Source organism: Sinohyriopsis cumingii, chromosome 15 (assembly GCF_028554795.1).
Source record: "Sinohyriopsis cumingii isolate HCF-2022 chromosome 15, ASM2855479v2, whole genome shotgun sequence".
NCBI classification, from domain to species: domain Eukaryota; kingdom Metazoa; phylum Mollusca; class Bivalvia; order Unionida; family Unionidae; genus Sinohyriopsis; species Sinohyriopsis cumingii.
In genome coordinates, this window is record NC_142975.1 from 89929748 (window position 1) to 89956696 (window position 26949).

General features: G+C 36.2%; 1 protein-coding gene across 1 annotated transcript in view; it reads left to right on the top strand.

The window, feature by feature from the left end:
• Positions 1–26949, top strand: part of LOC149782280 (ubiquitin conjugation factor E4 B-like) — a 76802-nt gene extending 49853 nt beyond the window's left edge. Inside the window, exons 18-25 of the mRNA XM_089933661.1 lie at positions 4318–4416; positions 5920–6158; positions 9578–9704; positions 11988–12132; positions 13634–13768; positions 18845–19036; positions 22671–22845; positions 26756–26949. Coding sequence (XP_089789787.1) covers positions 4318–4416; positions 5920–6158; positions 9578–9704; positions 11988–12132; positions 13634–13768; positions 18845–19036; positions 22671–22845; positions 26756–26934 — 1291 coding nt within the window. The 3' untranslated portion in view covers positions 26935–26949. The remainder of the gene's footprint in view (positions 1–4317; positions 4417–5919; positions 6159–9577; positions 9705–11987; positions 12133–13633; positions 13769–18844; positions 19037–22670; positions 22846–26755) is intronic.

Here is a 26949-nt window from a genome sequence, read left to right on the forward strand (position 1 = left end):
AATGACGGGGCTGTTAGTGATAGATCCATCTTGCCTGGCATAAGACTACACAAGCACATTACTTCATGGATTTTAGTGATAGATCCCGGCGGTCCAGCCATGCTGGTACTGACACCAACCAGACATTCTTCCTCATGGCTGGTAAGCGATGTTAGCCATATTCCCTGTGAACCAGCTGTCCATACTGGTAGGACAAAATCGTCTATCAGAGTCAGCTTTTCCTTTAGTCGCTGCTTACTTGCAGGGTATTATCTGTCAGATATACAGAAATGATGGCATTGTGTCATTGTTACCACAGGGAATGGTTTATCCTAAAATGGAAGCAGACCGTGAACAGTCTGGTACAAGACACATTCCACTTTCTGTCATACTGAACTCCAGGCATTAGATATAAATTAGCAGCAATTAACATGTCTGTCCCCACTTTTTATAAAGTCGTTTTTTCTTTTTATAAATCCCGGAACATTGTTGCCATGTCTTTTATATTGGATTATGGCTTCCATGGCAATTTTCTGACTGGCAGGAAAACTCAGTCAGTGAACATGCCTTGGAGACAAGAGCTCAGATTGCTCTGTCATTAATAGAGCAGGTCATCGTTCAATGGTAAATGTGTTGATTGACTCTGGCAATCTTATCTTGATATGTTGTTATGTGTGTTTTCACTCCATGATGTTTGAAAAAAGAAAACATGCTTTGGATTGAAGGAGTTAGGAGGCAGGCAGATTAAGAACTACCTTCTAACATGCCACTCCACCTGTATTCTAGTTTTAGAAACCAGCCACCACTGCTGCAACAGATGGAATAATGGAAAGCCAAAAAAAAGGGATTGTTTACCTCCCAAGTACTGTTCAGACTCAACCTTATGCCAATCTGGGAGGTACCCTTATAGGGAGGTAAGAAACCAAATTGTTCAACTCCAAAAGTTTCTCTCTCCCACCTCCACTGCCCACAGATAGTGTAACAATGGGTGCCTGCATTTCCAATCACATTGAATCAACTTTTTTCTGCCAAATGAATGGGTGGTCCAAGTCATTGCAGATGGATTTCATATTTCCTTTGTTCCACCGCTCCTCAGTCTTCCTGTCTATTTCTAACTAGTGTGCCATCAGATCACACCATTGGGGCAGAAAAACTTGGTTTCTTACCTCCCTGTAAAGGTACCTCCCAGATAAGGTGAAGGACAAAATTCCTCAGCAACCGTCACTCATCAGATCACAGGCTGTGATGATTGTACCAACACAACAATTTCTGTTTTATATTCACAGCTGTTCTGTACCAGAAAGGCCAATGGCAAATTGAGGTTCATCATAGACTTCAGTCACCTCAGTCTGTGTCTTACAGCCGATTACATACATGTCCCTATTCACCCGTTATCATGAAAATTCCTTCAGTTTGCTTACTGTAACAAAGTTTACAAATTTTTGAGTCTTTATATTGAGTATCTGCTCCTAGGTGTTTGCTAATTTAAGGAATGCATTGTCACCCTGAAGGTCAACTTCCTCCACAGCAACAGTGGCATATCTGGATGATCTCCTCCAAAGACATGTGGTAAAAAAGCCTGTCAGTTCTAGAAGGACCTACTCTACAAGAAGACGGCTCTGGTTATGTCTCACAACTCCATAGTGGTAACTTACCTCCTCAAACGGAGTGTACCAAATCATCTGACCCATGCATACTAGTTTGGCAGTTTCCTTGTCAATGCTGCCAGCTTCAGATCAACACACAAATCAGACACATTCCTGTCAGACTCAATTTCTTGGCTGACATTCTCCCTGAATGTGTCTGTTTATCCATACAGAATAGTCCATTAATCTGTTGGATTTGTTTGCTTTGGGGGCATCTGACAAGAGACCTTTTGTAGCAAGGTGGAACCCCAATGGGCCACCTTTGTCTTATGGGTTCTGGACCCAAAAGCTTGGGCCATAGATTCACCATCAGTCAGTTGGGAAGGGTTATGAGCCCCCCACTGTCATAGTACCAAAAAGAATGTAGAATAAATATGGGTTCAGATTTGCAAGATAATTCTGATAGCTCTTTGATGGTACAAGTCCTGAGTCAATGATTACTCAAGCTAGCAAGAGACCTACCCAGGAATATTATGGCCAAACTGTATCTCTTCATGGTCGCAGGTGATCTACCCCTGCCCTGACCATCTTCTCTTTCATTGCTTTTGTAAATATAGCCATGCAAGAGAAGTAATTGAGATCTTTGCTAGTGAAGAGAATCTTAAGGGTAAAAAGGCCCTCCACTCTGCATGCTTGTGATGGAAATGATCTGCATGCTTGTGATGGAAATGATTGCATGCTTGTGATGGAAATAATCTGCATGCTTGTGATGGAAATAATCTGCATGCTTGTGATGGAAATGATCTGCATGTTTGTAATGGAAATGATCTGCATGCTTGTGATGGAAATGATCTGCATGCTTGTGATGGAAATGATCTGCATGCTTGTGATGGAAATGATCTGCATGCTTGTAATGGAAATGATCTGCATGCTTGTAATGGAAATGATCTGCATGCTTGTGATGGAAATGAACTGCATGCTTGTGATGGAAATAATCTGCATGCTTGTGATGGAAATAATCTGCATGCTTGTAATGGAAATGATCTGCATGCTTGTAATGGAAATAATCTGCATGCTTGTGATGGAAATAATCTGCATGCTTGTAATGGAAATGAACTGCATGCTTGTAATGGAAATGATCTGCTTGCTTGTGATGGAAATGATCTGCATGCTTGTAATGGAAATGATCTGCATGCTTGTGATGGAAATGATCTGCATGCTTGTGATGGAAATGAGCATGTTTTCGGGGACTAGTTTTGAGTCAAGAACATAGTCCCTTTGAGTCTATCAATTCCTCAGCTAGCTGACTTTTGTTTCCTCTGGCTTTACGGGGAGAAAGAGCAGTCACCAGCTGCCACCAGAAGCTACTGCTTCATGATATTTGATTCAATCAGGCATCATGGAAGAAGAGATATCGGTCATGATAAGGACCTACCAGACTTACATCCCAATTTTGATTTGAATAGGCCAAAATCCTTCACTCTGCATCCAAACTGGAATCTGTCCGTCTTATCATGGCTCAATTCAGTAAAATGTGAGCTATTAATCTGGACCTCGGTGAATCTGTTATCATACTAACCTGTGTCTGTAGATAAGATGAGAGCAACTGCCATGCAGTATTCTGTCCCAGCCCTTAAGCACTACCTGAAGCACACACAGAGACAAGACATGGCAAATGCAAAGGATTCTTTCTCCCAGTGAAGGCGATAAAGCAGGATATCACTTCCTAAGTCTTTGTGGCTTAATTGGGTTATATGCTCAGCATACTCTGATGTCACTAAAGATCGGAGTCACCTCGTGAAAATTTCAGCTTATGAAATTAGAGCAGTCCTGACTTCAGATATAACTTTTTGATTCCAAGACATCATAGAAGCTGTTGGCAGGCATGCAGTGTCAACCTTCTTGACATTTTTTTCTCAGGAATTTAATTTTACAGAGACAAAACCTGAATCTGGTGGATTCTGTGGCTATGGCCCAGATGACCACCAGACCCATTTAAACCAAAAGTCTCTTTGCTTCACTGGATTCGCCAATGAATTTTGATGGTAACAAAATTTCAATAATCATCTTCTTAACCCTGACAAGAGCAGTCACAGATCATGTGACCATATCCTGTGTTGCTTTTAGTTGGAGAGTGAATTATATAGGGAATCCAATCTTTCTTCCGTAGAAGGATACTGAGAAATAGGTTGAATCCTCAGCATTCCCTCCTCCAATTTCCTATTTTCCTATCATGAATGTGATCAGGGGAAAGTATTTGAAGAATAAAGCGAAGTTTTAAGTAAATTATGTTTCTCTTATGTTTTACCTGATCACATTTCTTAAGAAACCTCAGCAGCCCCGAAGCCCCCATGTGAGCATCGTCATTGGCATATTGCTCATCTTAAATAGTAGCAAAACCTCGGGGTTGCATGGGAGGTTTTTTGCAGGAGTTATTGCCCTTTTGTCTATATGAGATAGAAATGATGACTTTTTGTATTTTTAGTAGGATTATATTTTGGAGTTTGTAGGCTTATATCCCTAACATTACTAACATTAATATGATATGGTATGTATTTTTGGACAAACATAATTTACTTAAAAATTAAATTTCTTTGTGAACCTCTCTAAATCAGATTTGAACATCAACAATGTGTGGCAAAGTACAACATCTGGATTGAGGAATTATGTACATTTGTTTCCAGATTCGCAATTCCAAGCATATATATTAACCATTGTATAGCTTGAGTCATGTTTCAGTATCTCTTTTCAGAAATTCCTTACCACTTCCTTCAGAGGCATCCTTTCAATTTACGGCTCTTCCAGAGTTTTATCTGGAAGATATTGCTGATTTTGTCCTCTTTGTCTTACAGTAAGTTAAAATGTTTTTATTCCTAAATTATGAATTTCAGAAAAGGCTATTTTATTTAATTCTATATGTGGATTGAAGAATGCCATTTTTTTTTAGGGGTGCCAAAAAGATGAATAGTCAGAACAACTGAAATAAAGGATCAAACCCTACCCCTACAGTAGAAACAAATAAGAATGTTGCATCTCTCTCATGTATATTTACATTCCAAAGACCCACTGTCAATCATGAATATAAACATGTATATTGACATTCAAAAGACCCACTGTCAATCATGAATATAAACATGTGCAGCAGGCTTGTAATAGGTGCACAAATCAGATGGGGGAAATTTTTATATAGATATTCCATGGTGGCAGCCATCATAAAAGATGACATTTTCATTAAATATGATGACACCATATAGTTAATATTGTGTATCACTTTCAGATCTGTATTTGCTTCTACATAAGTATTAGTGTTATTCTTCTATCGTTTCCTCTCAAACTAATAATTTATAAAAATATTTTTTTGTTTAAAAAAAGCAATAGTATATACCTTCACACAACAAACATATTTTATTCTTCTCTTATGTTTTTAATGATTAATTATTACTTGACAACAAGCAGATAAACTACCTCAGAAATATGTAACACCTAATTGACATTTCCAGTAAAGTCAGATGGGGAAGTTTTATTCAATCAGATTACCAAAAAATTCTTAGGGGATGATCATAAAAGTTGTTTTAATTTGCATTTTGTTTTCTTAATTCGGGACCATGCTTCATATATTTTGTTTGAAATGTATGATATATTGACACACAGTGTTATAGTCAGTAACACGTGGTATGAGCGAATAATATATTGATACACAGTGACAGATTATAGTGAGTAACACATGGTATGAGTGAATGATATATTGACACACAGTGACAGATTATAGTCAGTAACACATGGTATGAGTGAATGATATATTGACACACAGTAACAGATTATAGTCAGTAACACATGGTATGAGTGAATGATATATTGACACACAGTGACAGATTATAGTCAGTAACACATGGTATGAGTGAATGATATATTGACACGCAGTGACAGATTATAGTATGTAACACATGGTGTGAGTGAATGATATATTGACACACAGTGACAGATTATGGTCAGTAACATATGGTGTGAGTGAATAATGTATGATATGTTGACACACAGTGACAGATTATAGTAAGTAACACATGGTGTGAGTGAGTGATCTAATGTGTATAGTACAGGACAAGCAATAATTCATTTATAGTGTTTTTGATCAGTACAAGAGAAAGATGATGATATTACATGAGAATTAACAAATTCTGCAAATTCAGTTAAAAAATAACATACTACACAATTGTTTCCATTGATTTTCATGCAATACTGTTAGGTGGTTTTATTTTGATTCTAACAATTTTTATGAATGCAAGTTTTAGATAGTATTTCTTACAGGGCAGATTTTATTTTGTGTTATTTTTATTCCTTATACATTTCCTTGCAGGTTTATGCCTAATGTGTTGGATGACCCAAGCACAGACAGAGTGATACAGCTTTTGATAGTAATGGTGTGTAGCAGTGGGACATACATCAACAACCCTTACCTTGTAGCCAAACTTGTAGAAGTCATGTATGTAATGAATCCCTCAGTTCAGCCTCGAGTAGAGAAGGTGAACCAGCGACTGGTCATGCATCCCCTGGCTTTGGGTTATCTGGCACCCTCCCTGATGCAGTTCTACACAGGTACTGGAAGGCGGGCTCAGTTTTTCATGTGGAAACAATGTTCAGACTTCTTTTCTTTGTGCATATTGTGTATGATTAACCAGTAATGACCAGTGAAAAGCATTCAGTGTGTATAGAAATTCAGTATGAATGTAATAGATACTAACTTAAACCAGTTATGTATTTTATATGGAAATTCATTTATTTATTTTTACAGTTTTCAATGATTTCTGCCTGATGCAGCATTTTACATCAATAAAGGTACATATTTTAGATTCCTCTGACATGCACAGCAATGAAGGAACTAGTGGCATAGATCTCAGTTACCACTTTTTGTATATGACGTCATTTTTCACAATTAGACTAGTCTTGTTGAGGTTTTTATGCCTTACCATGAATATGAATATAGTATAGGCTGATCCATCCATCCTGTGCTTCAGTTTGTGTCCCAGAATTAGGCTAATCCATCCATCCTGCACTTGAGTTTTTATGTCCCAGAATTAGGCTAATCCATCCATCCTCAGCTTCATTTTGTATATCCTAGAATTCTTGTATGTGTTATGTATATTTGATTTAAATATATCTGATTTAATATATATTTATTTGAATTTAATTGTTTGTTTGTCAGCTTTAAATTTTATTTATTTTTCATTACATGCTATTGTAATGTAAATTTATTCACCTGAGATGATACTTTTTCCAGAAAATAGTTTGACCTTGACTGTTTTAGTAAACACCTGGTGTTGATCTAGATCCTGACCTTGATTCAAAATTAGTAACAACCACGTAAATAAGTTCTATTTTTATTTTAAAAGTGATTGGTTGTTGTCGAGGTCATGATGGAACTACTGAGTTAAGATGTAAACAATTTTTTTAGTTTTTTATTTCTTCGAGTAAAATGATCGGTTTTCATCAGGGCCACACTGGGTGTACGTGATCTTTAACAAGTACATAATTTCGATGTTGTTCTGGAACATGATCATATTACCCTTTTTTGCATTTTAGAATATGATATAACTTTTGTTTTGGAGAGCTGTTCTCAGCATTAGTTGGGCTGTTACACTGGAAGTTGTATGTTGTGCTGTTTGGAGTTATTTCAGATTACTTGGATTCAAAAGGATTCATTCTTTTTTTCCTGGAAAATATGTGTGCTCATATAAAATTCCTGAGCAAAGACAGCTCTTATAAAAATTTATTCAGATTTCCAAAACTGGAGTGATATTTCTTGTTTCTACAAGGAACTGTATACTTCAACACTACGTCATCGTCTTCCATCTTGGATTCTTCATTGGGGCTCGAACTTTAAATCATTCGAACATTTTGTTATTAGGACTACTAAAATTTCATTCGTGGATTTTTTGGGATTCGATTCTTAAAACCCATAAGTTCATATTTTTTCATTTTTGTGGAATTTTTCCAAGGAAATAAATTATTGTATTTTTTTAAAGCTTGTTGTTTTCACTCTTTATTGTGTTACTGTTTATTTGAGCCTAAACACGTAACATAAGAGTATGTGCAGCTACTCATGCATCTTTCCATGGACTGTGTTGAAACTTGACAGATACTGATATGTTCCAGCATTATGTGCTAACTGAATTGTTCAAGAGTTGTGTCCCTTGTTTGTCTTTCAAGTAGATAATATATGAAATTTCCTATGTGCAAAAAACAGTCACACACACACACACACACACACACACACACACATATATAATAAAAGTATTTTAAAATGAAAAAATTGAAAATAGAAATATAAAAGGTCTTAAGCTGTGTTCGATTGTTTAAGGTTGTTTTCCAGAATTTATTCTACTATCTTTCTAACACAAGTTTTAAGTAATTACAAATTATGACCAGTTTGTTCTCCCTCGGGTAAGCATTTATTAATTTATTAGTAATGAAGAATGAGAGAAAAAGAAATGGAAGATTAACTATCAGTAGACAATATGCACTTTTGGTGAGCAAAGTCTGCAGTATTCTGAACACAACATCCTTTATATTAAAGAGAAACATTGATCAGCCCTGGATCAGCAGTCAAACAGTTGAAGACAAAATACACTCAACTGTCAGAAGTTTGTACTTGCCATTTCATGTTGGGGAAATGAATTTTTAGCCATATATATATATGAAAATTCTTGTGTCTGCCACTAGACTCACAGCTTTTTACAAAGTGTGTTTGACATTTGGCAGACATTATTCACATCAGGTGAACAGATGCATGCCATTCTGTGATCATGCTGTTATGTTTTTTTCCCCAGACTTATGCCCCATTTTGGGGTTAAATGTATGCACTTTGTGTGAGAATTGCTGTGTGTACCACTAACTTCTGATGAATTGTCGAGGCAGACATTATAAGGGCTCCAGAAATCAGTGTAGCATTATAGTAATCTATGTCAGCGTATCCTTCTGTCATTCCATCTTTCGTTCTCCTATCTGCTCATCAACAATTTGGTTTCCTGGGAATAGAGACATGTTGGATTTCAATTAAATTTGGTATGCAGCTTTGCATTGATATGACCTCAGATGAGTTTGGATTACCTGCCTTGTCTGTCATCATTTAGAGAAGATATCACCCCAGCTTTGGTTTCTGTAGCAAAACTACGAAGGATTATTGGATTTCAGCCAGACTTATCATACTGTTCTATATTGTTGAGACTTGAACAAATTTGATTTCCAACAAGCCAGTACTTGTCAGTCCTCTTGACTTTTGTTTCTGAGAATAACTTTATCAAGGGTGTGTGTGTATGCATGTCTGTGTGACTTAGATTTTTAACACAGCTTTAACAATTTTCCATTCATATCACTACAATGTTTGCATTTTGGCAGTTTATAGAGATGTCTAGCACTGGAGCATCATGCCACAGACATGTAGCATCATGTCCCACCCAGTCACAATATCCTGACACCACGCCAACCAGTCCTAATACTAATCTCTCTTTTTAGCACAAGATAGGCTATACATGGCGGCCAGTATAACTGGTGGAGGAAGAACCCTGGAAAACCCAGGGAAGAACCACCGACCCACGAGAAGCTACTGGTAGGCTTTCCCACGTACCCACTCTGGCCTAACCTTGGTCTCAAACCCATGCAGACAGAGGTGTGACGGCAGTGATCCGTAATGATGAGTGATTTAGACCACTTGGCCACTTGGGGCCCCTACTTCACTCAGTGAATGTCCTCATTATCAAAACTCTGATGTATTCCTTCTTAGATAAATGCTTGAATAGTCAGATTCAGTCAGGACTGGGGATTAATCATTGTAGCTGTTTTCTTTACAATAGTTTATATTTTTTCGAAGCCAAAGCATCAATGCAATTGCTGTGTCACATGCATGTCATTGAACTATGTCATTGGGAAGATATATACCATGGAACAATCTTTGTTCATTATGTTCAGTTGAATTCTTCAAACATATTCTATATTATTGTCATATCCTTTACTTGCAGATATTGAAACAACTGGATCAAGTAGCGAATTCTATGACAAATTCAGCATTCGCTATCATATCAGCTGTATTTTTAAGATGTTGTGGACTGTTCCATCCCACCAAATCAAGATCATAGAGGAAGCAAAGTATGTGTCATTATTCTTTTGGGTTCTCTGTCTGTATTCAAATAATAGAATAGTGGGTAAAAATTTCCTTCTTCAGCTAAAGTTGCAGACCTTTCAGTTTAAATGTTAGCTCAAGAGTGAAATTATTCATTCTAAAGGATATAAAGTTTTATGTTAGCCCAAAGCTTTTTGAAAAAAGGCAGGGATTTATTGATTTTGCCTTTCTGGAAATATGTGCTTACATATATGAATACTGTATATAATCACTTATAAGTCTAATCAAATTGCAACAACAAAGATCCTGATCTGCCATCACATAATGCACCTGCAGATCAGGGTTTTTTTTGTTTGTTCTACTGATTACTCCTGACAAACAGCACATACACAGATCTGCCAGCACATTATGTGACAGCAGATGTGGGTCTGTGCAGTTTGCAGTTGAACTTGTCTTATAAGCAGGTATATATGGTATGGTTCTAGCCCTGCTCTGCTTAAAATGGAAACTTTAAACCTTCAGATATGATTCAAGAATGGTCTCTAAATGTGCAAAACAATTTAAGATTTTTTCTAATGAAAATTATCAAGTTCTAAAAAGTATGGCTGTGTTTTGGTCATCTTAGCAAAATGTAACTGTCAGAAATAATTGTAGAAACTTATTTATATTTGCTGCCACTGGATATTGTGTATTTTTTACTTTCTGCTGTGTTGTATTCTTAGTGGGCATGAAAAGCTGAACTCACATTATGAACTACATTATCTCATATGTACATCCTTACTACCTTGACGCTCCACAATCATCCTTTGGGTCACATTTGTACTACCTCCCCATTCCACATTCATCCTTTGAGGTTATATCTATACTACCTCTCCACTCCATGCTCATTCCATTGATTATATCATTACTCTCTCTCTGCACCACATCTATTCCCTAGGTATTACACTTAGTACCTCCTGACTCTACACTCATCCCTTGGGTAATATCCTTGGTACCTCCTGACTCTATACTCATCCCCTGGGTAGTATCCTTAGTACCTCCTGACTCTAAACTCATCCCCTAGGTAATATCCTTAGTACCTTCTGACTCTAAACTCATCTCTTAGGTAATATCTTTAGTACCTCCCCACTACACACTCATCCTAGGTAATATCCTTAGTACCTCCTGACTCAACACTCATCCCCTGGATAATATCCTTAATACCTTCTGACTTGACACTCATCCCCAGAGCAATATCCTTAATTCCTTAATACCTCCCCACTTCACACTCATCCCTTAGGTAATCTCCTTAGTTCATCTCGACTCTACTCTCATCCCATGGGTTATATCCTTATTGTCCCCCCATTATACGCTTATCCATTGGGTCATATTTTTACCAACTCCCCATTCCACTTTTATTCTCTGAGTCATATCTTACTACCTCCCACTCCCCACTCATCTCCAGGGTCATATCCTTGGTACCTCTTCACTCAACACTTATTTCAGGGTTATATCTTTACTACTGCTTCGCTCCACTTAGATCTCCTGGATCATATCCTTACTACCTTCCTACTCCACTCCACTCAGATCTCCTGGATCATATCGTTACTACCTTCCTACTCCACTCCACTCAGATCTCCTAGATTATATCGTTACTACCTTCCTGCTCCACTTCACTCAGATCTCCTAGATCATATCCTTACTACCTTCCTACTCCACTCCACTCAGATCTCCTAGATCATATCGTTACTACCTTCCTGCTCCACTCCACTCAGATCTCCTGGATCATATCCTTACTACCTTCCTACTCCACACTCATCACCTGGGTCATATTATTAATACCTCGCTACTCCATGCTCATCCACTTGGTCATTTCCTTACTACCTCGTTACAAGCCATTACACACCTTATCCCTGATTCATAAATTGGAATCAGTTAAGAACTTCTCCAAAAGATCCAACTTGGAGAGGGGGGTGCGAAATAGGTAGGTGTGGAATTGTATTTTGAAAAAACAAATTTCTAAGTCAGTATAGGTTTCTACCTCTCATGCACTTTTTGTGTTAAATGTCAGAAGATATGCATTGTTTTGTGAGACAGTTACATTTCCTTTTAAATTTCGTTATGCTTAAAATTGTTTGTTTTAAAAACTGCATCTTTTGGTCCTAGACATAATTTTTGGTTGAATCTTTGATCTGGGTAGAAGAATGCTTCGTATATGTGTATCTAATGTGTTGATTATATGTACTCTGTTTAATTCACTTTAATTTTATTGCAACTCCTTTTATTTCTGATAGACTTAAGAAAAAGTTCTTTTTGTACATATTTTTCAGCTCTGGTAAGCAGTTTGTGAAGTTTGTAAATATGTTGATGAACGACACAACATTTTTGCTTGATGAGAGTCTTGACTGTCTGAAACGAATTCATGAGGCACAGGAAGAAATGGACAATAAAGTGGAGTGGGACAACAAACCCAGGGTAAAGATCATTCCATGTATCAAAGTATTTGTTAACAATAAACCTGATTTACCTGTCATGCAATTCACACAAACAGTTCTTAACAGATTTATGTTGGGCAGCCTAGACAGTGTAAGTGATGCTTAAGGTGGTGTCTGAGATGGAGGAAACTGGTATGTGCACTGCATGGATCAGCAACACTTTATTGCATCACTGTGGTGATTGAACCTTGAACAGTCACGATAAAATGCAAATGTGATCACCAGTTTTCTATTTATGCCTCAACCTATGCTATGTCTTATTTAAGTATCCGTGTTTTTAATGCAAAAACATGTAATAGTTTTTAAGGTATGAAGATACATATCTCACCTGTGACAACATATAATAATTTATCAGCTATGAAGGTGCTTGGCTCAGATTTATTGATTTCTTCCTGGAATTTTCAGAGGTAGCAGAAGTTTTGAGTCATTTGAGATACAGTTGCCATATGGATTATTTGGATGTTTACCCTAAACATTTGTATAGTCACTCCAGGCTTTCATGTGATTAGATTGGTCAAGTAGACTTGTTACCGCTTACTCCACTGTAGCATCACACTGTGCCAAGACATCTTCAATGTATAATGTCAGAAAAAATAAGAAAGCTTATTTTCCCTGATTCCCCTTGTTGATATGTGAAGTTAAGAGAAATGTATTGTGATAAATTTTGCATATTACTTAGTAGTTGGGAATACACTGTTTTGCTTCATCATTAATAGTAACCTACAACACCTCAAACTTGCCTTTGTGGTGAATTTCACTATCAGACCTTGCTAAATACATAGAAATCTACAGACTGTTAGGGCAATTTTTATTGCAGAATCCCATGATCTGGGTGTTTTTGACTGCATTAAATAAATATATAGTTAGATTACATAGAAATAAATGTTCGGGTACCGACCAGACGAGCAGTTCTCAGGAAAACTAGTCATCTTCTCAACTTGACCATGTAAACATTGACTGTGCAGAGGAAAACTTTACTATTTATTCATCCCTGGGTTAAGTGATGTGGATTTGCACCTTGATAATATCTGTATGTATTTTCTACCTATAACAAGCTCTCAACCTAAGCATTACTTAACATCTAGTGTACATAAATTTTTGATTACTTTGGCTGATTGGATTCCTTTTTGTCACAAAGAAAGCCAGCTTTGTTCTTTTCACATGCACACAATGCAAACTTCATAATGAAAATATTATGTTCCGAGTGAAGAGAGGAGTAAAAGCCCATAGTACCAAGCTTTAATGGGTTCAAGTGTAAAAGCCCATAGTACCAAGCTTTAATGGGTTGAGTTGGTTCTTTAGAGTGAAGGAACCCTGAACATAAGCAAGCAGTTGTTTTCTTACCAAGACTGTCCCATTTATAAAAAGAAAAAATTCTGGTATAGATTTAGAGGAATTATACTCTGAGTTTGAAAATCCACTGAACAAGGTAGATGAAGTGAATAAAAATAAATTGATTTTAAAAATAATTTCTGCACCAGGAGCTGCAACAGAATCAAACTCGGCAGTTGGCTATGGATGAAAGGCAGTGCAGGTCATACCTTACCCTGGCCACAGAGACTGTGGACATGTTCCATTACCTGACAGACAAGATCCAGAAACCTTTCCTTATTCCAGTTAGTAGCTCTTCTGCATCTCTCTCTCTCTCTCTCCCTCTCTCTCTCTCTCTCTCTCTCACACACACACACACACACACACACACTCACACACACACAGTTTCTAAATATTTGAGAATTTACAGTGTTAACATTTTTCAGGGCTCAAATTTGATATTTTTTTTACTGTGTAATTTTATTGCAAGTGGAAAAAAAATCAGCTTAAAAAAATTACTGGCAATTTTTTGTTTGCCATTTACTTTTTTTATATGCTGTAAGCCAGGGATTTGGTAAAAAGAAAAAGCTGTGTTCATTTTTTGTCCATTTAAATTGTAATTATTATTGTCATTTTGGAAAAAGAAAAAATTATGTGCCCCGCTGATTGTTTTTCTATTTTAGATGTGATTTTTTAAAGGGCAATATAATGCATTTGACAAGAAAAAAGAATTAATTTAGTATATTTGCGTTTCTTAGGTGGAACATCTTTAGAAAATCTCAAGCACTAAAATATTTTGGCATCACAATTAATAGTGCAAATAGTGCAAAGACATGGTATGGTTCATATTATAAAATATTCCGAAAGGCAAATCATGCTTTAGGCCTAGTTAGATCTAATTTGCCCACAAAATGTAAAAGAAATAGCTTTCCAAGGTTTAGTTATACCTGTTTTAGAATAGCGTTGCATAGCTTGAGATCCCCACTCCTAAATATTACAGGATGAACTTAAAAAAATTCAAAGCATGCACTTGGATTGGCTTCGTCCAATTATGACTATAACACTATAAAGTATGACCTTACTTTTCAATAAGTGTCTTGGTTTCCCTTAAACTAACATAGATTGGAAAACTGATCATAAAAAATCCTGCTTTTAAAGACCATTGCTATGTAACTACCTGCTTTTAAAGACCATTGCTTTGAGACTATCTGCTTTTAAAAACCATTGCTTTGAGACTATCTGCTTTTAAAGACCACTGCTATGAGACTATCTGCTTTTAAAGACCATTGCTTTGAGACTATCTGCTTTTAAAAACCATTGCTTTGAGACTATCTGCTTTTAAAGACCACTGCTATGAGACAATCTGCTTTTAAAAACCATTGCTATGAGACTATCTGCTTTTAAAGACCATTGCTTTGAGACTACCTGCTTTTAAAGACCATTGCTATGAGACTACTTGCTTTTAAAGACCATTAATATGAGACTACCTGCATTTAGAGACCATTGCTATGAGACTACCTGCTTTTAGAGGCCAGATACTCATTGTATGGATTGATAAATTGTATAGTGTTTGACAACCTGCCTTGGGAGACCAGGATGTTTTGGCAGAATGGGTAGTCTTTCAAGACAGGTTCTACTGCAGTACCTTTTTACGTAGGTTTGAAAAAATGCAGCCAAAATGCCTGTTACTGTTTGACTGAACAAAAAAGAACTAGTAGAAATCAGCATCAGTGTACTGACAAGATACCCATGCTCAAGTGGATAGTTATTAAAATAATATCTCCCTGCAAAAATAACATAATGGAATTTTGATTACAACTAATAATTACAATTGCTGAATCTCCTTAAACCAAATTGATGCATTTTCAAAATTAGTGTTATATATTTTGTTTTAAACATAGTTTGGGGGATAGTTGTGTGGTGCATTAATGTTATTTTTTTATTGGTGTGCATCAGAGTTGAGCTAAGACCACAGTAATCTTGTCTGTGTGCCTAAAAGCATTTCTGCACTTTAGCAGTAATGTTATTATGGCATGGCACTGTACTAATCAAGATGACACATACAGATTTGCATTGTATGGCATGGCACTTTACTAATCAAGATGACACACATACAGATCTGTATTGTACGTCATGGCACTGCATGAATCAAGATGACACACAGATCTGTATTGTACGTCATGGCACTATATTAATCAAGATGACACACAGATCTGTATTGTATGTCATGGCACTGCATGAATCAAGATGACACACGTACAGATCAGTATTGTACGTCGTGGCACTGCATGAATCAAGATGACACACATACAGATCTGTATTGTACGTCATGGCACTGCATGAATCAAGATGACACACATACAGATCTGTATTGTACGTCATGACACTGCATGAATCAAGATGACACACATACAGATCTGTATTTTACGTCATGGCACTGCATGAATCAAGATGACACACATACAGATCTGTATTGTATGGCATGGCATTGTACAAATCAAGATGACACACGTACAGATTTGTATTTTCTGGCATGGCATTGTACTAATCAAGATGACACACGTACAGATTTGTATTTTCTGGCATGGCATTGTACAAATCAAGATTACACATATCCAGATTTTTGCATTTTTGGACTACCAGCTTCACCAGATTAATCAGAACTAATTAGAGACAACTATTTCATTCTTTTGGACATAATAATGAGTGATACAAATATCAGTGATCAGTCATCTTACAATAATACCAGCAGAGTATGTTATCAGAAGAGACAAAGGAACAGATTTTATATAAATGAAGATAATATTAAAGAAGTATTTTTGAATTTGTGAATGAAATGGTGGAACTCAACAGAGTTATCCTACATCCTATTGTAAATATAATGGTTGTGCCCGAATCCAATATGTATTATCAATACATACATATATGGCCACAATTTTAGGTCGCAAGCTAAACAAATTGATAATTGCCAAAAGCGAGTTTGATTTTGCTTTTCAGAATGATGCATGTACCAAAAATAGATGGGGTAGTTGTGGGATAATAAAATCGGGTGAAAAAATGCGTGCTTTTGATACAATGAAGACAAAACTAGTCTGAAATACACTTGTATTTCAACAACTCACATTTGTATAATACCATCCATATTGTGTTTAATACTGTACACGTATATATAAAAAGAATCAATGAATTTTAGTATATATCACATAAAATGTATCCATCAGTCACATCCCCTTAGACAACACAAATAACACATATATAAAAAAGGTAGTTCTTGTTTGATCAATATTCCATTGTCAACAAACATGTGTCACTAAACAATGCACTATGATATTGTCACAAGTAGCACATAGATATTGTTGTTTACATGCTGTATGTACATGTACTTAAACTGGCCTAGATTTTGGTTAGCAGAAGATGGCTTTCATCTTGCCAAGGCTACCCAGGGAAAATGAAAACTTGTGAACAAATTAAAAACACAGCCAGATATCTATGTTTTTAAAAGATTGGAAATTTAATTTCTGTTTAATGCTTCAGTAGCGATCGTAAGCATACAAGTTGTTCTGAAAAAAGGAAATTTTCATGGCACATTAAATGTTTTCAGTCACTTTGGAAAATGCAACAATCCATCAGATTCAATTATATTTATTTACATTTGGTGCTGACTTCCTTTGATGAAAAGGGCTTCATTTTTATTGAAGATTGTAATCGGCTTGCTTTAATGAAGGGTGCATGTGTTATTGAAGTCACTGCTAAAGAACAACTTTGGAGGATGAAACAAATGCCTGTTTGTTACTCTGGTGGTAACATCAAATAACTATAGAACATTGAGACTAATTTTTTTGATCATTTGCCTGGAACAATTGGTGCTCAAAGGTATCAGTTTCCTTTGAAGTTTCAGCAAAACTATTTTTTCTGAATATGTTAAAACAAAAATTATCTGTTTGGTTGGTTGGTTATAGTCTTTCTGTTCCTGCCTTCAAAAGATGGCTACTTGTAGCTGGTCCAGTAGCATGACTATTTGAGTGTATCACAGCATACCGGTACTCAGGCCAGATGTCAGCATAAGCAGATTATGATACAATGCACTGTTAAGATGGTTTGTCAATATGAACAAAGAATCTGTTTATGTAATAATAGATAGATTCCAGTGCATTTTATATCCAAGTTTGCAGCTTTCTTTCACAGTGCATTTTAATTTCTCAACTCCAAACCCTTGACTGTATATACAAGCTTAAACAGCCAATAATGTTATGCCCCAAAAGATTGTCAGATGGTATATTTTGTCGTCAATAAGGAAAAAGAATTACAATTTGCAACATTGGCAAAGCACAGTGTGATCTCTGAATAAACTTTTTATTCATTATTTTTCATACTTTTAAGAAGGAAAAAATATTTTTTCTTGTACAAGAAATATGCATGTTTATGAAATTTCAGGAGTCACAACACAGTCATTTTATATTAGAATTCATACAAGATCTCTTCCCAAATGATAGTAAACTTTTTACATGGTATTTTTTTAACTTTTAAGAAGACAAATATATTTTTTCTCATATGAAAAAAGCAACAACATGCATATGAAATTTTGGGAGCCACACCATGACCATGTTATTTCCAGATTCATGTTATTGTGAAGTGTGCTATAGTGGGGTCGCATGGTATGTACAGTATGTAGACCATTCCAGGAATTGGCTGTTATAATGGAGTGTGCTATAGTGGGGTCACACGGTATGTACAATATGTAAACCATTCCAGTAATTGGCTGGTATTGTGAAGTGTGTTAAAGTGGGGTCACATGGTATGTACAATATGTAAACCATTCCAGTAATTGGCTGTTATAATGGAGTGTGCTAAAGCATTGTCACATGGTATGTACAATATGTAAATCATTCCAGTAATTGGCTGTTATAGTGAAGTGTGCTAAAGTGGAGTCACATGGTATGTACAATATGTAAACCATTCCAGTAATTGGCTGTTATAATGGAGTGTGCTAAAGCATTGTCACATGGTATGTACAATATGTAAATCATTCCAGTAATTGGCTGTTATAATGGAGTGTGCTATAGTGGGGTCACATGGTATGTACAATATGTAAACCATTCCAGTAATTGGCTGTTATTGTAAAGTGTGCTATAGTGGGGTCACATGGTATGTACAATATGTAAATCATTCCAGTAATTGGCTGTTATAATGGAGTGTGCTATAGCATGTCACATGGTATGTACAATATGTAAACCATTCCAGTAATTGGCTGTTATAATGGAGTGTGCTAAAGCATTGTCACATGGTATGTACAATATGTAAATCATTCCAGTAATTGGCTGTTATTGTGGAGTGTGCTATAGCATGGTCACATGGTATGTACAATATGTAAACCATTCCAGGAATTAGCTGACAGATTAGCTGCCATGTTGAATTTCAACCTCCAGCAACTGTGTGGATCAAAGTGTAAGAATCTGAAAGTGAAGAATCCAGAAAAATATGGTTGGGAACCGAAGAAGCTTCTGAATTCTCTGACAGACATCTACCTTCATCTAGACTGTGATGAGTTTGCTGAATCCATAGCTAATGATGAGGTAATCTTGTGTATCCTCAGTATCCAACCATCTTCCTGTCTGCCTACCATCTATCTATTGCAGCCTGTCGATCTGCTTTTATTATTATGTTTGGTGTCTCAGTGTATATGGCACTGAAACTTGTTGAGTTTGTCTCACTGATGCATTATTGTGACCAGTAAATGGAATCTAAAGATTTCATACAAATTGGCTTTAGAATTATTCTTTAAATTTCCATTTTACCAGGTGCATTGGTGGCCATGACTACTTGATTTATGTCCCCTTTCATCATAATTTATTTTACTTACATTTTTTGTCTGTATATGTATTATTATCTCCTAATGCTAAGGTTAGGAGACATGCAAATAGTCTATGTTGTTCCATCCATCTGTTTTTCTATCTGACCTTCAATGTTTCCATCTATCCATCTGCCTAGTTAACACTATGTCATCTACATTTATTAATAGATCTGAACCAAATATGATGTGTAGATTTATCATAACAACAGCTCAGATGAGTTCAGTTATCACATTTTATGCATACTTTTAGAGGTTATACCAAGATCATCTCAAAATAGGCATTTACTAGTGCCCAGCAATAAGTCAGATAAGTTTGATGATAAACACAGATTGCACATGTTTCATAGAGTTATGGCCCTTTTATCATTGTTTGCACATATTAGAGTTATGGCCCTTTATCATCACAGTTTGCACATATTTTTCTTACAGTTATGGCCCATTATCATGACAGTTTGCACATATTTTTTAGAATTGTGGCCATGACTGCCTAAGCATTTGCATGCTAATGCACAAGCCTTTTTGAACACTGGCAACCACATGTTCAGTTTGATTTAAATCCAATTTGCTGTGAAGCTTCATCTAAACTAGAGTTTGGATGAATTTGATGATGATCATCTTTATCTTGATTTAAAGAATTATGACTTTTGTAGTCTTAGAATAGCTTCCTAGTGGCTTGCATTCACACATTCTTTATTGCTTGCAATCAGAACCACAATGAAGTTAAATCTTAACAAGAACTTGGATGAGTTTGATGATGACAAGGTTTTTAACCATGTTATACATAGTTATTACCTTGTTTCATTTAAACTATATTGACTGTAAAACTTCACCCAGCAAGGTCTGATGTGATGAGTAGATTTTAGCTGTAAAGTATTTCTACAGAGGTGATATTTCAGATCAAACTATGAATGTGCCCGATTAATCTCATATGAGGAAGATAATGAGCAACATATGTGCATGTTGATAATGTGATCTTGCATCTGAATGGCTTAGCTTGTTGGCACTTTGGAGACAATTTTTCTGATCCAGTTTTGATCAGTCTTGGAATATGGGTTTATATCATCAATAATTTGGATGATTTTAATAGTGAGCAAGATTCATATATATTAATGACCTGATCTTGCATCTGATTGGTTGTTACCTCTTTGAAAGCCACATTCTAATCCAGTTTAGATCTGACTTGGAATATAGGCTTACATCATCAGAATATAAGATGAGTTTGATAATGAGCAGATCCATGCATCTGATGGCTTGAACTTGTTCACTATAGATTGTGAACACTTGCAGTCATGTTTTACTCAAATCAGGTTTCCATTTCAGCTTATCAAGATCTGTCTATCTTTCCAGCCTCTCTTCTTATGACCATCAAAGCTCAGCAGCTCTTTCAAGATAATTGCCTATTTTTCATCTTGACCTTTTAAAGGTTTTTATAGAGCTATTTTGCTTTCAATCAATTTTAAGTCTTCCCTGCAGTAAGTACTTTTAACCAGCATGGCTGAGAAATCATTCACTATATTCTGAGGTAGGTAGTAATGTACATTGCCTCATGGATCCAGATGCACCTTCAGTGTCATACATACATTTATGTTTCTTGTCTACTCAGTTTTGCATAGAGTCCTGGCCATTGACAATTAGCTCTATATCTTTTCATAGGATGTTACATGTAACTGGCTTAGGTCAAGATCCATTCAGCCTTCTTTGATGCGGTTTGGTATAAGCATTGTGTCGTTGACCTGTGTATGCATTTTATGTTTTGTTTTGTTTTGTCAGCTCCATTTTGGATAGAATTATGGCCCTTAACAATGTATTCTGATGCAGTTTCATATTGACACAGACCTAAATGTACCTTTTGTGGATTTTTTGTCTTCAACTTCGTTTTGGATTGTATTGTTTCTATGTATGATTAATGTCATATCTTCACCTGGGATGTTGATCATGTTTGGCATAATTCAAGAACCATAAAACATATCATGGTGCAATTTGATATGAATATTGTCTCATAGCTCAAGATGTGCCTTTTGTAGATTTTGTCTTGTCCACTCCATTTTGAATAGGGTTATGGCCATTGTCAATAAAATTTTTGTCTTCACATGAAAACTTGGAGAATTGCTTGAAGTGAGCATAGCTCAGGTATAATTGTATATATTCTTATGGAGTTCTGTAAAAATGGTGTCTTTTTGACTTTGATGTACCTTATCAGGGTTTTGTCTCATCAATACCTTATTGGACAGAGTTATTGTCCCTGTCAGTCAGTTTCATATCTTTACATGAGATGTTGCTTGTAATCGGCATTGCTCAGGAATCATACAACATATTCTGAGGCAATTTGATATGAAGATTGTTTCATTCACCTAGATGTACTTTATATGTGTTTTGCCTTATGACCCTTGTCAATCAACTTCATATCTTTACAGGGGACATTTATGGTATTGATGGGTCACTGAATGAGACAAATCTTCTCCCAACTTTGGATTCCCAACATTAGGTCTTCTGTTTTAGGCTCTGTGAAACAAATTGTAGTAAGAAGGGCCCTTGAAATGAGCCCATCACTAATAGTGCTGAGTACAAATATATGGCCCTTGAGAGACTTAGAAGAAGCATTCCATTGAGATTTGAATACATTAATCATATTTTCTAACTGATTTGAACTGAATTGTCTGTGTAACTTGATTTTAACAAGGAGTCATATGCCTTCGACTACAGTTAGGTTTTGATAGTGTTTTACAAAGTTATGACCCTTGAACCAGTTAGGCATCTCGTTGGCTTTTGAACACTTATGATGCATTTACATTCTGTTATTAATACAGGGTTTCTCTGAAAGGTTTAGATGAGTTTGAGGATGACCAGATTTTGACAATTGTGCTGAGTTATCACCCTTGACTGAATTTAAATATCCACACATTCCAGTGTATTTTAAATACTAGCATTATTTTGATATCAACCATATTTCCTTAGAAACACTATCTTGACATGATCTCACATTTGTTGGATGATAGCAGATTTGGACCATATTTTACAAAGTTCTTTTTAAAAAAAATTATTTTTTAGAGTTATGGCACTTGACCAGTTTTGAATAGCCATGCATTCCAGTGTAATTTAAGGACTTGCATCAGCACCATGTATTCAGTCAGATATTTAACAACAAAAATTTGGACATTAATTCAGTGACTTTGTCTATAACAAATTGTTAAATACTACATCTAGTTCCAAGTCTTTCAACGGTTTAGTGGCAGTTATTGACGGGGGAACAATGTTAGTGTCACTGGCAACTGTTTGTTCTTCTGCATATGCTTTAGTAGTATTCTCTACTTTTCATAGTTATACAACAGTGTATTGTCATTTATTTCTGTTATCAGCGTTCTTACAAGAAAGAGTTGTTTGATGATGCTGTGTCCAGAATGAGAAAGGCCTGCATCAAAAGAGAGACAGAAATAGAGCAGTTTAAGAACCTTCAGGATAAAGTGGATGCATTTGTTTTACGAAGAAACAGGGCCGAGTTGGACTACGGAGAAATTCCAGAAGAGTTCAAAGGTAATAGTTACTCTTGATAGGAATTTTCTCCATTGATCTGGAATTAAGGAGTCAGTTTGATGGAACTTACCAGAAGAAATATATGTAAGAGTTACTTCCCCTATGATTATGTGTGGATGAAATGGTAAATGTTTAAAATGTACCATATATACTTGTGTACCTTTAGGACCCAACTGCAAACTGTAATTTGTTTGAATTAATCAGTGGAACAACATAGACCCCGATCTGCCAGAGTGCATATTGTTTTAGTAAATCGGTGTTTGACTTATTTACAGGTGTTGACTTATAAGTAATTTGTATTTGTTGGTTTTTCTTCATGATTAGGTATAATTGTTTTTTTGGACTTGTCCAAAATCGGATTCATGTTGTTCCTGACTAGAGACACTGATGTTTTTATTTTGTAAACAAATAATACATAGTTAAAATTTCCCTATGAGTGTGGGTTATATATTAGGATCATTGCGTTGGACTCAGTCAGAGACATTATGTTCACCATGTTCTTTATTATAATTTTAGGTACAGATTTTATTTTGTTGTATATGTGTGTGTGTCAGTCCAATGAGCAGTACTCAGCTGGACAGATGTCAACCACTAATTCTGTATTTACTTTGTATGGGATGCATTTTGGGTTATATGTGTCATATATGCTCATACTGACCAGAGAAGGTATGGGTGACTATAATTACCACTTGCTTTGAACAAGGGGAGAGTAAGAAAGCGCATGATCAGTCTCCATCAGTCATGATGCTGATGTCACCTCAGTTGACACTTACCAGACCTGCCGACCCTTTCGATTTGAGCATCATCAGTCTACCTGTAATGATCATTTAAATACAGACTTACGGAATGATAACAAAACTTACTGAAATACAGTTGTTTTGGTGAAATCTGGATGCTCGCCTGCCCGTGTTTGATTTGGATCTGGTTTCCATATTAGAATCAACAGAGTTGGTCAGGGAACCAGACTAACTTTACAGAAGTACTTCTGATGCTTTCAACTACATATATTTTTTCAAGCCGTTTCATATAGAATTTTCTCAAAATGGTGTCCAAGAAATGATGTGTGTTGGAGATGAACAATAAGCCTTTAAAGAGTTTAAATAGCACAGCAGAAGAATTTAATATTTCTTGAAGGAAGAAAGGAAGCATCCCCTACGTTGATTGGGCATTATGTGTTGATTTTGAATATGTAATGTCATAGTGGAGTTGATTCACTCTGGGATATTTAAAGATAAGCAAATTACTTCATTAAGTTGAGAGATAGGAAGGGGCTATTGAGCTTCATAGGGTTTGTCTGCAGTTTGTGAAACTGTACTCATGGTAATATGTACTTTGCAAACTTTTTCATTACACATAATGTTTACTGTTGCTAGATACTATTGGTAATTAAGGTGTATGTTCTTTATAACTTTTTTCACATTACTGTTGCTGCCTCTGTCTCTGATTATACTTTTGAAATTTTTAAATGCATATTTCCAACTTGACAACATCAGTCCATGATATTTTATTACACCTTACTGAAAATTGGTCTAACTTACAAAAAATTATTGATTGCCTTATTGAGAAGGTCTTGTTATAGTTAGCAGGTCTGCTTCACTCCCTGTTGCCATAGACATTTAAGATTTTCATGAAAATTCAATGGGTCAGGATGAACATGGTAGAGCAACCCATCCAGACCAGTGGTATGCAGTTAACACAGATTTATCCCAGTACTGGCTGTGGTGATCTTTCCCAGGAAAGCCAGTCATTGACTTGGGCTACCAGAGGCCATGGTTACTAATGACACCATTGCTACATGTAATTCAGTCTCAACCTATGCCTTCATTCCAAGGACTGGGTATGGTCATGGATTTTTCCCTGTATATCTATTCCCAGCTTGAGGACACCAATAGTGCCAAGTGCCTGGCCATGACAGTTTTAGTGCTGACTCTCACCCATACACCAAGCACATTAAATATACAGCTCTTCCCCATTATGATACAGTATTTGGAGCAGTATAGTGAAAATGATTGAATAGTGATCGCACTTTTGTTTTGGGGAGGGGATGAACAACATGCTGTTACTTTTTTAAATAAATTTAAGTTTCTTTTAACTGCATGGTATTTATTCATTTAATTGTGATTAATAATTATATTTTAAAAAGTAAATAAAAATATACATATAATACCAAGCATCAGGTTGCTTTCTTTCAACCCATATTGTAACTCATCATTTGGTTTATCAGTTGTACAACAGGCATCTCTTCAATCACTGTTTATCTTGAAATCTCACTTCCTAGGACCCTTTACCCTAAAGCTATCCACAGGATCCCATCAAGGCAAAAGTGGGAGCTCTTGCTTTTTGTTACTAATTAAAAAAGAAGGGATGATATTTCTGTTTTAAGTTCTGTCATCCTGGATGAGATGGTTTATTCACTGTTTGTGAAGGACTAGCTTGAGACAAAGTGCATTTCTGGCAGATATTGGCTTACGAGATTTGGGTGGTCACCAATATAATAGCATTTAAGTGCAACTGCTCCCAAACTGACATCTTCCAAGCTGTGTGATAGAGGTCAGAGTCAGCATGTTGTTGCTTTTTCATCGGAGACCTTTGATCACAAAGGGCACTGTTGGACCTGGTAGCACAATAGGCTACATTCCAGTGTCATTCAGTAGCTTGATAATGATGTGGCTTACTCAAAATCCACAGGAACGCTCTGGTGGCCTAAGTGGTTAGAGCATCCACCTCAGATGCAGGTGGGTGTGGTTTTGAACCGCAGCCGAGTCATACCAAAGACTTTTAAAAATGGTACTAGCTGCTACCTTGCTTGGCATTCAGCTTTAAGAGGTTAGTGTTAGGACTGGTCAGCCTGGTGTCAAGATAATGTGACTGGTTTGGACATGATGCTGCATGTCTGCAGCTTGATACCCCAGTGCAAGACATCACCATAAACTGCTACACTGCAGACATTGTAGCAGTATGACTGAAAAATTGTTAAAGCTATGTTAGAAGTCCAAGTCACACACATAAACTTCCACAGGTTTGCAGGAGTGCAACTTTTTCTCCTAACCACATCCATGCATAAACCATGTGCTAACCTTAGCTGTTATCTCATATGAAACTTGAAACTAGTGCCAAAGGGAATTGGCTCCTATTTCTTATGCCCATTCTCCTAGGGTATCCTGATCAGGTGATGTATTTGAAGAAGAAACCAATTTTTAGGGTAGGTTTCTTTGATAGTACTTCTCTAATTATAATATGGGTTCACTCTCCAGTATACAATACCTCTTAAGTGGTAATTGATGCATCGACCAACACTCCAAGGTGAGACCACTCTCATCAGACCTCCCTTTTTGGAAACAAGACTTTTAGCACATTTGTTTTAATGCAAACCTGGGATGGTGGGAGTTTTCAGGTAGTGGAGGTTATCCTAGAATATTATGATCAGATAAATACTATCAAAGAAACCAATTTTACTCCAAAAATTACTTTCTCCTAAATAAATCATTATTCAATGGACAAGAAGATTTTAATGATATCTCTACTATTTGTGCTGTTTTTCCTCCTTTCAGAAAAAATGAGGGAAAAAACAATTTCTGCATGTCACAAATATATCTTTATCAAAGTTTTTTTCCAAAGAAGAAATATTTGGTAATTCTGGTTCATACAGTAGGTTAACTATGCAATTTATTTTTAACAGATACCTCCCATTTCATTAAAACATAACAGGCTTGCTATTTATCTAATTGCAATAATGACTAAAAAATATTTCATCTCAAAAACAGGCAAAAAACATGAAAGGTAAGTTATGACTGACAAAAATGTTGTTATCACCATTGTTCTTCATAATTTCCCTATTCGTCACCATTGTTCTTCATAATTTCCCTATTCATCACCATTGTTCTTCATAATTTCCCAATTCTTCACCTAGATCCTCTAATGGACACCCTGATGAGGGACCCAGTACAGCTCCCAGGGGGTACCATCATGGATAAGCCAATCATTCTGCGTCATCTTCTCAACTCTCAGACTGATCCCTTCAACAGACAGCCCCTTACAGAAGATCAGCTAAAACCAGGTAAATCAGAGTTGAACCTTTCTTTGTACTGATTCAGAATAACAGAT